Source organism: Haliotis rubra, unplaced genomic scaffold, assembly GCF_003918875.1.
Source record: "Haliotis rubra isolate DU_JTF1 unplaced genomic scaffold, ASM391887v1 Scf103, whole genome shotgun sequence".
In the NCBI taxonomy this organism is placed as follows: domain Eukaryota; kingdom Metazoa; phylum Mollusca; class Gastropoda; order Lepetellida; family Haliotidae; genus Haliotis; species Haliotis rubra.
This window is the reverse complement of record NW_025764926.1, coordinates 497848-515902: the sequence shown is the minus strand read 5'-3', so window position 1 is coordinate 515902 and position 18055 is coordinate 497848. Positions and strand designations below refer to the sequence as shown.

The 18055-nt window shown below is 38.9% G+C and overlaps 1 protein-coding gene across 1 annotated transcript; it reads left to right on the top strand.

Moving 5' to 3' along the window:
- Positions 1–522: 522 nt before the first annotated feature.
- Positions 523–16282, top strand: LOC124271954 (monomeric sarcosine oxidase-like). Its single transcript, XM_046707127.1, has 9 exons — positions 523–761; positions 2493–2559; positions 8617–8673; positions 9202–9333; positions 9448–9661; positions 10829–10995; positions 12348–12534; positions 14486–14619; positions 15864–16282. The coding sequence occupies exons 1-9, from the start codon at positions 662–664 to the stop codon at positions 16018–16020; spliced, it is 1215 nt and encodes a 404-aa protein (XP_046563083.1). The 5' UTR covers positions 523–661; the 3' UTR covers positions 16021–16282.
- Positions 16283–18055: the final 1773 nt, after the last annotated feature.

Here is an 18055-nt window from a genome sequence, read left to right as displayed (position 1 = left end):
AGATTTCTATTAATCCGAGTCATTCACTGTTCATTTGGGGATATTTTTGTAACCATATGTTTAGATGTGCACAACCTAACCCAACCTGATCGTGCGTTGAAATTCATTAACATATGGGCCGAGCCCGACCTGTCACGTCAGACATCGTGATCATCTATTTTCTCTAGGATTCTGAAGGCCCGGGGACACATTCAGTTACTGTTAGATAGGCAGCAATGTATGTTGTCGTTTCTCTAGTAGCTACTCTGCTACTAACTAAGGAGGAATTATAACTGTCAGGATTCATAACACGACAACCATTGTGAATCTCCAACACACATACTTATATATAGCCAGATAACTGAAACAGATGTCAGGGTCACCAAACCTGTTTTCACATGTCACACGACATAAATATTCAACATGTCTGCAGACGTAAAGATAATTCATTCCACCAATAAGCTTTACCGATTACAAGTCCAACATTCCACATAACTATAACCAGAGTTATCTTTCCATGGATGATCATGGAGCCTCACAGGTTGGAATTGGAACATTGTGACCTATATTTTATTGATAGTACAGCTTCGTGAAGGTTCACTACAGTTCGTGTAAGCAGCTGGTCCGATCACGAGCGGCGTTTATACAGAGTCCTCTTCCCCTGTCACATAGTTGTTACACAATGGCTACTTCTAAACGACAGTACTTTGAGTACATTGTCATTGGTTGTGGAGGGATAGGCAGTGGGGCTCTGTACTGGTTGTCTAAGCGTTCTAGTTCAGGTGAGAGATGTTTATATAACATACTATTCAGTCATGCTTGTTTACTTGGTCTGTCATGCACTTGGAAACTTGATGTATGAAACATGTCCTGGTGGTCAGGCTCGCTTACTTGTTAACACATGTCATGGTATCCCGATGGCGTAGATCGATGCTCATGCTGTTGAGCACTGGATGGTCTGGTCCAGACCGCCGCCATATAGCTGGGATATTGCTGAGTGCGGCGTTAAACAACAAACCAACCAATCCTGTACGAAAGTGGGACTGCTTCATGACATGAGGGGAGAAACCTGCCGAAGACCTGGGTTCGATTCCGCACATGTGTACAATGTGTGAAGCCCATTTCTGTCGTCCCCCGCCTTGATATTGCTGGAATATTGTTAAAAGCGGTGTAAAACCAAACTTCCTCCCTCACTCACTCATGGCTTGAAGGACAGACAGCGGTGTTGCTCGCAGCCATGCCCAAGTATATTTCTGATCAATAAATATAACATTCATCAGAGAAAGGGTAAACATATGCTCACATCAAATATTTTTGTGAATGTGAGCATATACAAATGGTATGGCAGCTAATAGATAATTATACTTACATTTACTTTGAACCAGCTCATTTATAATGCTATATACCAAACATACTTAAATTCGAATATACATATCTACATATCATGTACATAACCAGGTCAGTGACCAAACTTGGCATGATATATATTATGTACTGTGCAGACTAATCAAATCACAGCAACAATAATGCAAGCATATACATAATGTTGACACATTTCCATAAGTTAAAATCCTGATTCATTCGTATAATGTAATTTCATACTTTGATTGATTTCGAACGTTACACACGTATACATAACATAATATGTAACGCAGTTTCCCATATCTGTATGTTTCACATTCTTACCTTCATACTCCCTACTATCATACATAACTTATATTACTGGAAGATTTAGATAATGTTATACGCATGAACTTTAATTAAGCATCACTGGAATCCAAGGGCGATTTAAAAAGTTTTTGTTCAAAGAGGTGATCATACCCTGGCATACCAGAATGCACATTTAAATTACATTTGTGACGTCATTCCATTGTCTGCTGTCTGTGTAACAATTTCAAATTTAAGACTTCATGTTGTAATTTTGACATTTAATTTTGATAACAGAAATATTACTAATACTTTGAATGTAATTTAAGGAGGGTAATATCCTCGTAACTCTCCATTTGTTAAAAATAAGGAATGGAGAGTTACTCGGACATTACTCTCTACGTAAAACACGTGCTGCCGCAGTCATTCTCTGTATTCTTGACACCATTGGATCGCCAGCCGACGACGCTGATCAGAAGTGTCGGGCGAATACCTGCGGCGCAGTTCTGGTATTGCTGTAGTTGTAGAGATGGTCGTGGTAAGTACGACCCAGTACCCGTCCCCGTATCTGAGTAGGTCACGTTTTGACCCCTGCATCTGATAACGGCACCATTGTCTTGTAATGGTGCTTGGCAACAGGTTGAAAAACTGGCTACGGCCGAAGCCGAGACATCTGTCGCCTGATGGCGTTGTTGCATTGAACTTCTTTCCATTTGCTGCAAATGAAACACATGGTTTTCCAGAGCCAAACAGTTATTTCATGTTAGGGACCGTTTATAATGTATGGTTTGGGGGAGAGGGGGAATTAATAATAATTCACTCCCGCATTATTTTTACATAGTAAGCCATTGCATTTTATATTTCAGTCCTTGGTCTCGAGCAGTTTTCTCTCGGTCATGAGCGAGGAGGCTCACAAGACGTATCAAGGATCATGTAAGTTTGGCAGATAACTGGAATTTGGGTACGTTATTCGAGAAGATAATAGCCAATGGATAAAAGCGGTATCCGTTGGGGGCATATATGGACAAAGATGCAAATATGAAGGTCAAGTAGGTATCACAATTTGAAAAAAACAGATCGATATTAAATGTAATGTCATTAAAATACGATCTATAGACCACCAGCAATTAGGCTAGACCACCTCACTGGGGATCATGCTGACTTTCTTTTGTGGTTTCCATGAATCACATGTAACGGTAATCTGATAGTCACAGTGATCCCACCCGACACCATTAATTTGTCACCCATAACGTCCATTCCGTCCGCGCCACACTCTGCACCTGTCAAGGAAGTCCAAAGTAACCTTGATTCATCAGAAATTCTACCATGGCTCGTGAAATGCTCGATTTTGATTGGTCAATCAATAAAATTAGACGCTATCAATTTTGGATTGAAAATTCGTCTGATTTCATGACCGCTTCACTGCGCACGTATACAACACTGCCGCATCAGCTTGACCACCAACATGGCTAATATCAACACAACATACGTGATGGAAATGCTGATAAAACATTTATTAAAACTCGAAAAAATATCCAAGGGCGATTTAAAAAGTTTTTGTCCAAAGAGGTGATCATACCCTGGCATACCAGAATGCACATTTAAATTACATTTGTGACGTCATTCCATTGTCTGCTGTCTGTGTAACAATTTCAAATTTAAGACTTCATGTTGTAATTTTGACATTTAATTTTGATAACAGAAATATTACTAATACTTTGAATGTAATTTAAGGAGGGTAATATCCTCGTAACTCTCCATTTGTTAAAAATAAGGAATGGAGAGTTACTCGGACATTACTCTCTACGTAAAACACGTGCTGCCGCAGTCATTCTCTGTATTCTTGACACCATTGGATCGCCAGCCGACGACGCTGAAATTCTACCATGGCTCGTGAAATGCTCGATTTTGATTGGTCAATCAATAAAATTAGACGCTATCAATTTTGGATTGAAAATTCGTCTAATTTCATGACCGCTTCACTGCGCACGTATACAACACTGCCGCATCAGCTTGACCACCAACATGGCTAATATCAACACAACATACGTGATGGAAATGCTGATAAAACATTTATTAAAACTCGAAAAAATATCCAAGGGCGATTTAAAAAGTTTTTGTCCAAAGAGGTGATCATACCCTGGCATACCAGAATGCACATTTAAATTACATTTGTGACGTCATTCTATTGTCTGCTGTCTGTGTAACAATTTCAAATTTAAGGATATGATTTTTCCTCCACAATTATTAGGGAACCTCACTGTCATGTAACCTTCTATAATAAAAATATTCAAACTCAATTACAATACACAGCCCCAAACATAAACAAACAATATCTAACATGTGGCCTGCGACCTCGTTGTATCGCGGTACTTGACATATCCATGATAGGAAATAAAATGGTGAACTTTTAAGGCCTATTTTGTTTTATTACAATACACAGCCCCAAACATAAACAAACAATATCTAACATGTGGCCTGCGACCTCGTTGTATCGCGGTACTTGACATATCCATGCTAGGAAATAAAATGGTGAACTTTTAAGGCCTATTTTATTTTATTTTTATTATATCCAATTAACATGACATTTAATCAACACATTTGTGAAAAAAGTATTATTTTAAGTTTGATATAATAGTGTTTCGGCGAGAACCATAAGACGAACGAGTGAGTGAGTGAGTTAAGATTTTAAGTCACATCGGCAATATTTCAGCCATATCGTGACTAAAGCAAGTTATAAATATATCAACAATTTAAGTGAAATTATAAAATTCTGCCAACGAAGGACAGTAAAATAACTAGATTATCACAGATATATATATGTAAAACTAGTAATTGAATCTAAAACATTTTAACTATAGGGGACAACACAATATAAAAATGGGCTATAGATCGCTAACAACTGAAGGTAGATCACCATACTAGGAACCATGGGGACCTACAGTACATTTGCTTCCTGCATGGGCCCTAGCTGGATTTACATCATCCCCTCAGCTGTTAGCAATTGAGATATATCTAGCCATACGTTAAAATTACACATATTCTACGATTAATAAACGGAAAGTTGAAATTTACTTTGAATGTTTTGGGACTTACGTAATTAGACGAACGAAGCCGGTTAATATTTACCAAAGGATCGAACTCCATCGTATCGCGGTAAACATTAAAACTCGGATTGCAAGACGAAGTAGGGAACAAAAAATGAAATTGCTCACCTTAATGTGAAATCAGTTGAGATATTTTTTGTTATCCAAGGTGCACAAAACTGTATCGATTATAAAATTTTATTCAAGGAAAACACCAAACTTCCAAAATATATCATTTTCATCATGAATTTCTTAATATTTGTTCATACTGTTTCATTTTTTATTTATTTTAGGCATGATTTCAAACTTATTTCAAGGCAAAATATCATTTGAAATAATGTGATAAAATAAATAAATAATTATGTGTACAACAGTATGATAAATTCCTTTCTAAATTTCTATTTTGTTAAAGTGTGCAAAATCGTTTTCATTGAACAGGGATCATTTTACGCTTTTTGTCCTTATTTGAATTACAACATTTGGTATTCACCGGGAGATAAATAAAGCTCATGACGTCACTTCCGCTACCTTATATGGCAACAATGAGATGCAGACGACCTAGTTCAGATCGAGTGGGAAGGGTCATATACGACATGTGAATGTTATAGCATGTAATTCATGGATGGGGGGTCAGACAGATTCCAAAAGATTCCAGAGTTTAATGTTAATATTTCTGCTGTTTAATACTTACGAAGATTTGATACATCCTGCTGGTTTCTAAAAAGTAAACAAGCGACTGACGTCTGGCTGTCGATTTACATATGCAAATCACCGCTAGGACGCGTGTCTCGCGCAGAAAACCCGAAATACCGTTTGCCCCGATACCATGAATGCCGCGATACAACGAGGTCCGAGCATAAATCAGAAAGCTTTGTAAATTTCATCCCTATATATACAAAATGTGCAGCAAATCCTTACTAAACATTTACCTACCTGGTAAATGGTATATTTGTTTCCGTTTAGAATCATAAGAATGGGAAATTCGCAAGATAACGGTAAGGCGAAACACAAAATGTATGCCACTCACACTCCATCAGGTCCCGTAGCTTCGTTAAAAAAATACATGTAAAAATTTGAACCACCAGAATTCCGCTCTCTGCCAGCTTCCCCACAAGGCTGTCACTGCTGGTGATTTTTGTTCGTACACTTTGAAAAAAAAGTTTGGCCACAATCCAGTCCCAAATGATGAAAACAATGTTCCAAGGAATCCCAAGTTAGTCGCATGTAGACAAAGCAGCACTGTCACTCTTTTCGTCGCATGCCGGGATGGAGGCACCTACAGCCTATGTAAGGTGAAATCATGATCCACACTCGCTGGTCATACAAATCTTTGAATAGTTACAGGTCGTAGGTCGATCAGAAAAGGATCTATTCTTCGATTCTGCAGGGTTCAGATTCGACAGTCAGTCAAGTATTTTCCACTGTCACTCAAAATGCAAACACTGGCTGTCCGCTATTTCAAACTGTTGCGTAACTGTCAACAACTACAGACTGCGTTTCCAAGAAAGGTCCAAGTAGGTCAGATGATTCCATTATAGTGTGGCCAGGGGGTTAGAGTAACACGGCACGCAAAACAATAGGCTGATTTCGGTCGTGTGGAGTTGGTATTATATAAACCAAGCTCTTAGGTATTACATTATTGCATTGAATAAACAGTAGTTAGTTTTCTTTGGACAGAATATTATATATGTTGCAATGTTTAAAAAAATACGAACGGCACCTTCCACTCCCTTCACAGACGAGTTCAATTCGCCTCTCGCATCCTGCCGGATTTCGCAGTGTCTTCCGCGGAATGAAGGAGTTCGATTTTAAATCGGTTATGGTAGAATGGAGATAAACGTACTGTGCTGGGAAATTAGATGAATGTTAGGCAGAATTGATAGTCTCTAAATTAATCATTTGAAACCTCAAGCTACGCGTTCGGTTCCAAATGAAATTTAGAGACTATTAATTCTGCCTAACATTCATTTGAAACCTCACGCTACGCGTTCGGTTCCCAATGAAATTTAGAGACTATCAATTCTGCCTAACATTCATCTAATTTCCCAACACAGTACGTTTATCTCCTAAACATAACATTTGCCCAAAGCAGTAATGTCCCGGTCTGTTTGTACATCACTGGACATCGGGCATGCAGGATCTGTCTGTCCATTCGCTCTGACAACTGTACATATAGTCCGTTTGGCTCAAAAGCGGACCGATGAATTGCATTCTAACTCGAAAGCTAATAAACATAAAATACACAATGAAACACTGATCATAATGAAAACGTCAGACCAGCTCTGTGAGGTTTGTGCAGAATATATGTCCTAAAAATAAAAAAGTTGTTTAACAAACTGTCATTAAAATATTGACACAGTTCACTATTTGTTACGAGGGAGGAGTGCAGAGAAAGGGACAGCCAGGTGTGCGATAAAGGATGGAGACGGCACAGCACAGGTTAATGAATAAATAACTTTGTCGGCACTTGTGCACGTGCTTCTCTAACACCTGACTGTCCCTTTCTCTGTACTCCTCCATCGTAACAAATAGTGAACTGTGTCAAATTTTTAATGATAGTTTGTTAAACAACTTTTTTACTTTCAGGACATAAATTCTGCAAACAATTGCAAATCACGGAGTTGGTCTGACGTTTTGATTATGATCAGCGTTTCATTGAGTGTTATATGTATATTAGTTTTCGAGTTAGACTGCAATTCATCGGTCCGATTTTGAGCCAAACGGACTATAGCTCTGTGAAATACATCTCCCAATTTTATCGCGTTCACAACGGTTTGTAGCAAAGTCTAGTGCGCCAGGTGTCGCCCTTGGTCGACCGGATCGACGTCTGTCATCAAAGTAATTTGTCTGTCGATATGTTGACTGCAATCTGCTAATCACCGTGGAACATGAAAAGTACATGCCATGATACTTATATTTTGTTCCGGCTTCCAACATGCCAAATGCACGTAGCCGTTCCTGACAATAAAACAACAACTTTTTATCACTAAAATTTACAGCAACACACTGGCATGTTTCACTATTCATTTCGATTTTTACCCCGACCATGTTCACATGCACATCATGAAAAATGTTTGGCCGAATTCATAACACGCTGTGAATGTAATAATCGTTTTCTAAATCAATATACAAACATAAAACTTGGTTCTCAATTGGAACAATGCCACCCTCAAATTCAATATCCTACCTTTTCAATAGTACATTAAAAACAAAGTGTTCTGTGAGTGCTGACTAAGCGTCAGTACAGTGTTTTAGGTACACTATCGCAAAATTGTTCAAATTCATACAAATGATAAAATCGACTTAGAGCTATCGTTTCTTTTGCTCCTCAGATTAAAATTCGTTCTCAGATGTACTAATTCTAGATAAAAAGTGACTAATATTTGGTTCCAATAAATGAGATTTTGGCAAACACCTGGTATCAACAGTTATTTTCAGTGACCATTCATGTGATTTTCACATATACTCATGCCAATAATGGTTGTCACCCCCTCCCCACCCCCACCCCACACACACCTCACACCACACCCCACCCACACCCCTCTCCAATTCAAAAATTGAAGGGGGTGAGAACCATTATTGGCATGAGTATATATCTTGATGTCAGCAGAGTGGAATCAGTCTCTGGGGATAGTCAAAATATGATATCCTTTTGCACTGACGTTTTATATCTACGTGAAGTTTCTAAAATCATAGGTGGGTTCAAAAGTTTGGAGTACGTGCTTAGATTAGATTCTTTATGCTAATAAGTGTTCTGACAAAGCATATTTGTTTTTGGTATATGGTTGTTAATGATATAAACAGGCATACATTGACAATGGAAGCGGATAGGTATCTACTAAAGTATCCCCGAGACTTTAGTGATAAAGATGTAACATATATACAGGTGGTTGTTGTGTTACAGCCGACTGACGTACCATGATGACCGCTACACCAAACTGACTCCAGACACCTTCAAGGCGTAAGTGAATGCTTGTTGAATGAGTCAGTGAGTGAGTTGCGTCTCAAATAGTTGCCGAAAGACTCAAAACGTAAAACTCCGAAAATACTATCTTGACATCCCAGCTGTCTCTGATCAAATATGGGATTTCATCAAGGCGTCAATTGGTAGTGAAACAAAAATGCTAAAATATTGAAATGCCTCAGTGGAAATATTTTCCGTAAAATCTAAGAAAATATAACAGATATTCTTTGTATCTACTGAAAATAAAATCTGATATATCTTTAATATTTTGAGGGATATATTTCCAGAGCATGCTATTTCAGCAAAAATGTCCCCCCAAATATTCATGCTCCACAATTTTTGCGAAATAAAGAGATATATTCATTCCTAGCAAAGAGACAGCACTGAGTCACACCTTCTATTACAAACGTATGCCAAAATTAATTTCATATGTGTAAGCAGCGTTTTAGGATTAAACGGCTCTTAGCATCAACCCTCAATGACTATCGTTAACATCAAGTCATATTTTGTGTTGTCCGAGTGCAGTTGGGGACAGATAGAGCGCGAGTCCGGCCTCCAGGTCGTGTGGATGACCGGGGGTCTGCAGCTGTCCAGAAAGGGACAGACTGACGCCATCATGGAGAAGTACGCCGTAGCTATGGACAGAAACAACATCAAGTACGTCATTAAGTGATATCGTAATAGCGAATGAATATGAAATTTACTTTTGATTCTTCCAGAAAGCATACCGTGTGTACAAACTGAATTATGTGCACGTCATTTCTTCATCAGATACGACAGGTTGTCAAACAAGCAACTGATGGCCCGCTACCCACAGTTCACAGTGGGTCCAGATATCGTGGCCTTGTACCAGGAGCAGGGCGGCCTCGTGGACGCGGCCATGGGGAACGCTGTCCACATTCAGCTGGCCAGGGGTAACGGGGCTACAATCCTCGAGAACTGTCCCGCTACCAGGCTGACTAGGGCCAACAACGGCAACGTCATTGTACGTACTTTACATCACCAGCAACAACGTCATTGTACGTACTTTACATCGCCAGCAACAACGTCATTGTACGTACTTTATATCATTGACATCAACGTCATTGTACGTACTTTACATCACCAACATCAGCGTCATTGTAAGCACTTTACAGCACCAGTATCAACGTCATTATACGTACTTTACATCACCAGCATCAACGTCATTGTACGCACTTTACATCACCAACATCAGCGTCATTGTACGTACTGTACACCACCAACATCAGCGTCATTGTACGTACTATATATCACTGACATCAACGTCATTGTACGTCCTTCACATCACCAGCAACAACGTCATTGTACGTACTATACATCACCAGCATCATGGCCAGTGTACGTACTTTATATCACTGACATCAACGTCATTGCACGTACTTTATATCACCGACATCAACGTCATTGTACGTACTATACATCACCAGCATCATGGCCAGTGTACGTACTTTATATCACTGACATCAACGTCATTGCACGTACTTTACATCGCCAGCATCATGGCCAGTGTACGTACTTTATATCACTGACATCAACGCCAGTGTACGTACTTTACATCACCAGCATCATGGCCAGTGTACGTACTTTATATCACTGACATCAGTGTCATTGTACTTGATTTACACACTCGACATTAAAGTCATTGTACGTACTTTACATCACCAACATAACTGTAAATACTTTACAAGCCCTAAATCAACGTCGTTATACATCTTCAACATGCTGGATAGCAACATCACTATACTTTACATCGATAACATCAACGCCATTGAACGTACTTTACAAGCGCAAGATCAAAGTTGTTGTACGTTCTTACAAGCACATCAGCATCTGAAAAATCATTTCACTACTTGCCAGTGTCAGCTGTAATGCCATTGTATGTACATATACATACTTGCCTTACAGTAGATGAGAAACGATCTACACAGAAGACCCAATTCTGACTTCCAAGCCTACCCTAAAACACCTTCGCATATAGCATTGTAGAGGCATAGATCATAGAAACAAACAAATGTCAACTCTTTATTATACTGGCAGTCGACAGATGTCGATGGATAAAATTTACAACGTATTTTTCGAACAAGAAAATACATGATTCTTTGCTGAAGCTGATCAAGCATTCTATTGTCAGGTCCACACAACGAAGGGCGTGTTCGAGTGCCGGAAGGTGGTGGTGACGTCAGGGGGTTGGCTCAACTCAGTTCTGGGGACGATCGGCGTCCACGTCCCCGTCACCGTCACACAGGAGCAGGTGACGTACTACGCCACGCCGCACATGAAGGAGTTCACCGAGAAAAAGTGAGTACAAACCAACTCTGACCATGACTTGCTGGATGGTCTCTCTGCTGTCATTGTCACCAATTCTCTTCCTAGGGAAAAAATGCCGAAAAGTAGGAAAGCCATTGTTTTCTATATGGTTGCTGTAAAATTCAAATCAAAGTCTGCAGGAGTGGAACATAAAACATGATTTTTGGTAATGGGAGTGAGGTGATGGAACAAAAAGACCTAAAATCGAAACCTTGACAAGAACGAACGCCAAACTTATTTCTTTGGTTCAAGCGGGTAAGACATTCTCATAGGTACCAGTTACTTTACGCATATGACTTGAAAGCTTCAGGTGTATTGACCATCTCATGTCGTTCAATAGCCATCAAATAGCCTATTCTCTTGCACCTACTTACCCACCTGAACTTAAAATAAAGTGGACCTGGGACACCGCTTCCTCTGTTCATATGTATATCTGATTTAAACATATGGAGGCGGTGGGGTAACCTAGTGGTTAAAGTTTTGCTAAGGACCCGGATTCGATTCCCACATGGGTGCAATGTGTTAAGCCCATTTCTGGTGTCCCCGGCCGTGATATTGTTAGAATATTGCTAAAAGCGGCGTAACACCATACTCACTAACAACTCACTCACTCACTCACTTAAACATAATTATGGGTTCAGAGTGTCAAAACACTAAAACTTCAACTATCTAATAGTCAAGTTATTCCTGCCGCTCCAGGCTTTATTGGTTACATTCCAGAACCTTTAAGGTACAATCGAGCATGCCTGTTTACCAATACTTCAAAGAGCATCATACAACTGATGTTCAGAAGGTGTTTTATCACTGACAGGATTACGTCTTTCAATGCCTCACAGAAGCTTTCAAAAGTTTTATGGTAAACTTGGGGAGAAATTCCAAATTTGACATCAGTGCATGCTGTCCGATGAAACAGAAGTATCAACGGTCACATGGTATCATCACTCAGTGACAATGATTCATTAACGTTGACTATGCTATAGTCGTAATCGTACTGTCGATTCTGCTTTAGCAGAGATTTCTTTGGAGTATGGAATGGGTTTGTCACTTATATTTAGCTTGCTGGATCTGCTGGTGTCGGGGTCAAATCACAGAAACGCCCCAGTTATGATGCTTGGTTAGTCTTTGGTGAACATCTCGTTTCCTCCCATACATGGTTTCCATCTGACATATGTTACAAGTTCACCTCAATGATTCACTCACTATAGGATACCGTCTTTGCAGCCGTTGTCACCTAATGTCCTTAGAACACGCTAATTTCAAAGAAGTTTGACAAGTTCAACAAATTTCAAATGGTCCTGATCATATCGAAACCTGACTACAAGTTGGAATATCCTGTCTGATAGGTACCCCATCTGGATTTTCCACTGCCCCCGTTACGACATCTACGCCCTTCCCATCCACGGCAACACGGGGTCGAAGATCGGGGTCGACGCCGGGGGTAATATAGTCACCGCTGACACAAGGACCTTTGAGCCGGATCCTGCTCGAGAGCGGATCTGTACAGAGCTCCTGCAGGAGATTTGTCCCAAGGTAGATGTCCCACTGTACTAAAACCTATACACCACTGATAAACTAGCCATCAACCCTAAACATACACATTTCCCCAATGTAATTACATGGAACTAGTAATTTACTAGTAGTTACTCCTACTAGTAGTTACTGTACAACAACTGCATTGTTCAACTATCCATCGTATTTCGTGTACCTTGATAGTATGCTAGTCGAAGAGGTATTAAACCTCGATCTATTAAAAGGATTCAGTTCTTATGTTGAAACTGTGGTAATTGACATAAACGACATTTACTAACCCTGTTATCGTGTATTACGGCCCCCAATTTACTGATCTTTTCTTTCTGAGACCATCTCAGCATCTCATGTTTATGATATATGACGAGCTTTGAGGAAAAGCGCACTAAACGTGTTTGAGAAGGATACGAATTAGTCTTATGGCAGGTCCTGTTAAACAGTTTACAAAGACAAAAAAATCTCCTTTCAATTTCAAAGCACATTACTTGTGTTAACATAGGCAGTTGACCAGCCACAGTGATGTTATGTTGTAGCTGTTGTTGTTGTTGTTATTGTTGTTATTTGTTTGTTTGTTTGTTGGTATCACAAAGCAATTTTCCAGCTAAACGACGGCGGTCTATCAATAATTTTCAGCTACAGTACTATAATATGCTTTAACAAGATAGAAATGGTTTGTTGGTAGATCACCTCGTTACATGTATAACTGATCTTTATCCAGTAAAAGCAAACTACTTATGCAAAAAAAGAAAGAGTAGTGAGCCTAACTATGTTCTCGATGTCCAATGTTTGAAAAGTTTCCAGTTTATATTGAAGGAATCATTAGCAAAGCCATATCCAAAATTTCACATATGTGGGTAGTGCGGTTAATGAGATATTAGTCATCACAACACATTATGGTATAATTATATTTCTGAAATAATTGCAGAAGTTAAAAAACGATATATCATTTAGTACCTCTTGGATAATGGTATGCCCTCAGATAATATCATATAAAATATGTCAGTACGGTGTTGGATGACCGGTCATAATCAATTGCAACAATCAAAGATTTGGTTTGCTTAATTTAGATTTAGACGGGGGCTGTTAAGGACACTCTCATTTTAATCTTTCAAAAACATTCAAGCTGACACTGTTTACAATATATTGAGAGCTGTCACGTGTGTCCATTCAGTATTTTGTTTGAACCCTTGGCATCATGTATGAATAAGTAAAAACATTACAATAAGTCATGTCCTTATGATTACGTCATCTGAAAGGGGGTGGGTAGTGTCTAAAAACAAACTCTTTCAGTAAATATGAAGTGGGGAATCACTTTAACAAGCGATTGTAGTTTCAAATTGCTTTCTTATGCACTTTAATATCCTGATTCTAGAATCGCTGATTCTAGCGGGCTTCTACATATCTCAAACACACAAAATGTTTTTGCATATTTTGTTTTCTGAAGTTTGTGATGCATTTATTGCAGATTTTGCGTTTTTGGTGGGTACCAAGATAGAAAGTCAAACAAAATGGGGATCGTGAGGCTGGAACATAGCAAAACCAATTTGCTTGAGGTTGACAGATAATATGTAGAAGAATATAACACAAAGACAGCAGCATTTGTATCAATTTCTTGGTGAAGCTCATTACTTTTTGATAGCCCCTCTTACGGTGTCTATCAGGCACTGTCCACGAATTTGATCATGGTATTCATACAATTGATACAGATTCCTTTAAACACTTGGCACTGTACTTTTTGACGGATTCAAATACTTCTGCGTTTGAATTACTGTCAACGTTACTGTAAGTCGAAGATCTGATATACCAAGGTTGAACGTTTACACAATGACAGTTTGAGTATATTCTGCTTCGATTCATGCTTTTTCATACTGAATCTGTGACACTGCATGTCTTCACGTGGTACCTGTGCGCCTGTACATTCGTTTCCAGGCTGATTTGTACTTGGTGTTTACAGTTCCTGGGACCAATCCTCCAGACCAAGACTTGTCTGTACACCATGACTCCAGACAGGAATTTCGTGGTCGACACATGCGCATACAAGGGCTGGTCTGACGTCATCGTTTGTTGTGGAGCTGGACATGCGTACAAGTGAGCACGCCTTGGAATGCACTTTCTTAGGGGGAATGACAGTATTTAGGATTATATTCAGGCACATTCTGCACGTAAGACCTGTTCTGTATGATGTGTAACAAATGCCATGGACTGTCACAGAATGTGGGACCCATGTTAATGTGACCTTGGGTTGGAATGAGACAATTTAAATGCAACATGCATGATGAGCCATGGAATATGTAAATAATGTGATTTTATATGCAATTTATTATTAAATATTTTTTACTGCTTTCATTGTATCCAGGTTTCATGATATATATATTACTACAATAGCGGTTGGTTGGTTGTGTGAGTGCTTAATTATTGATCAACGCGCATTAACGGTAAATTATACACGGCTAAACAATAATTGAATCATATCCTGAACTGAAACAACACTGAAATAAATAGAATCAATAGGAAAGTGTTGTATTGTTTACTAATGTAATACAATGTAATTCAGCGGCATGGTAATTTGTATAAAAATGTACTTGCTCAACTGGGGTAAGAAATTAAGTTGCAGCCAGATGATTCTACCATGTTTGAAATATTGTAAATTTATGGCGACGAGAAGCAGATATATTTATATTCAAAGATACGATGTCTAAGATACTAATCGGCAAAATGGTATATTATGGAATTGTTAAAAAAAATTAAAGTTTTAAATCAAATTCCGTATTTTTAATAAAGAAAAACAGTGTAGAAGTCATAATTAAGATCAGACTAAGCGTCTGTAAAGGTCACTGTACTGTATAAACTACCCGGCAAAAGAAAGTTCCACTTCACCTGACCAAAAATAGAAACAAAGATGTATGTGAGATTGATGTCTCGTTGCGCTTGCGTAACCCTTGCCATATTCGTGGTGTTTCTTTGCTTACTGCATGCTTGCTCTGTCCAACTTCGGTATTCATGCCACATTCTTGCCCGTGCATTTGGACCAATGTCCGACAATTACGTTTTTGAAATTCTGAAAAAAGCTCGATTCGCACGAAGTTTTCGGACAGCTGTTTTGTAAACAGGACCATGATGCGTTTTGGCGAATGTTTTCTGTTTGTGTTCAAACCTGTTCCTGCGTTGTTGTTGTTTTATACAGTTACTTTATAAGTGATAATTTTTTTTTGCCCAGTAGTTTAAGATATTTTCTATTGAAAAAAAGACATACGAAAACGCTCAACTGAGAGGTGTAGTTTCTTTTACCCGTATGTTTATAACCGTGTCTTCCATGGGTTTTCACTCTTCAGATTTGCAAGTCTGCTTGGTAAGATCTTAAGCGAACTCGCCGTTGATGGACGTACCCAGTATGACATCAGTCAGTTCAACATCACCAGAGACGCCATCCAGGACCCCACCTTCAAACCAACGTTTTTCATGGGCAGTGGTGTAGAGGCGAAACTATAATCGGAAGGCCCACTGGGCTTACACGAAATAAATACTAGAATCCCAAGTCCATGTTTCTGGGTGCCATTCCTCAATATTGCTTTTCTTTTATATACATTTGGTTGGTGTTTTAGTCCATTTTTGATTCAATAATGTAAATGGTGGTACGTCCTCATGATGTGAATGCACCCCATTCCCATGCCAATGTGTACTGCCTAATTTACCTGCTGTACTTAAGACAATGTTAATAAACAATGTTAATTAAAAGATTTACATTCTGTAAGATCTTGACTTGTTATATGTAGAATCAAATGTAAAACAGGCTTCACCAAAAAGCCACGTATTCCTGTATTCATGTCTAATTTGGTGTCTTCGTACATTGGTACATACGTAGCTGGTTACTTCTCATTGTGTCTTTAACCCTTTTGGATCTATAACCCAGCAGTACTCCGTAAAGGATGTCGCAGCCCAAAGTATTGTGGAAATGAATTTTCATCTTGTTGAAACACGAATTATAACTGTGTATTATTATATCGTATAAGAGCACGAAAGGTCTTCCTGTGTCTACCATTCATCCTGTTGAAAGCTTTACTGGGGCTTTAAATATGATCACCTTGTTATGTCAGCTTTTGCTAACGAGTCGTATGTCGCTCTTCGAAATCCTGGAGGACTGAGCAGTATCAACACTTGTAAAATGTGAATACAAAACTGAAACTGCAGGCAACCTGCTCGACATAAAGGGAAGGTTGACTATTGGACAGTTGAAGTGATGATCTTGCCATGTAGTCTTACACTCTGAATCTATATGAGTAGATCACATTTGATGTTGATTTCACCAATCCAAGCAGAAATTCGGAACTGGTATGTATAAAACAGATCTTTAAGATTTGGTTTGTTGGTTCGTTGGTTGATTGGTTAACGCCACACATAGCAATATTCCAGCTATATGGGAGGGGTCTGTAAATCTGAAATCGAGTAATCAGACAATCCAGTGATCAGCAACATGAGCGATGACACGTTTCAACCAACTCGGAGAGCCTCACCACCCGATCCTGTGAGTCGCCCCAAACACAGCTCTTGCCAAAAGGTCCTATCCCAACATTTTAAACAGATATTGTCTGTTAGGAAGTCCGACATCTTGTTTTCTGAATGACCAGAAGAAGACATTTGCTTTCATTTTGATGAATAACCTGAATATTTGAAGTGTCTGTTGTGGCAACCACATTTAGTGACAAAAAACCCTACGGATCAAGTTTGTCATGTGGGATAATTTTTAACACAACAGTTATGACATATTTCCACAAGATATAATTTGGTTCAGAATTTACTGATGGGTTTCAGAAGTGAAAGCAATAATGCAAATCCTTTAGCATTTTTAAGAAGTCACATGATATTAATTCTATTTGTTTTAAATACTTTTATGGATGTAAACAATGTCCTTATAACGGATTATAAAGGATAATGGTCAACCTTTGAGGCTGAGATTCTCCGTGAATAAAGAATATCCAGAATAAAAGAAACGTGGAAATGTCTTCACGTTTAGGGCCAAGGTAACAATATGCCTCGACGAGGTATGGGCGGTAATATTAAAAAGTGCATATTTTGGGAGCCTTATCGTGTCCTATATTGTTGTATTGCAGTGTACCGACGTATCATGGAATTTATAGATACCGTTACTATCCAATGCCATTCTAAGAGATGCCAGTTTTTACATTGCCCAACAAACATAAAACTTTAGCCACCTCAAGTCTACTGCTAACACCAAATAATAATAGATTCCCGACAAATAACTATTGTTAAAACACAATATTATGAAATTAAACTGAATATCAGCTGGGATGTTATGAAACAATCATTTTATATCATGAAACATTGTTTGACAATACATTGCACTGCCATATAACACTCTCCCCCTTCAAAAAAGGGGGGCGGTGGGGTAGCCTAGTTGTTAAAGCGTTCGTTTGTCACTCCGAATTCCCGGGTTCAATTCCCCACATGGGTACCAAAAATGTGTGAAGCCCATTTCTGGTGTCCCCCCGCCTTGATATTGCTGTAA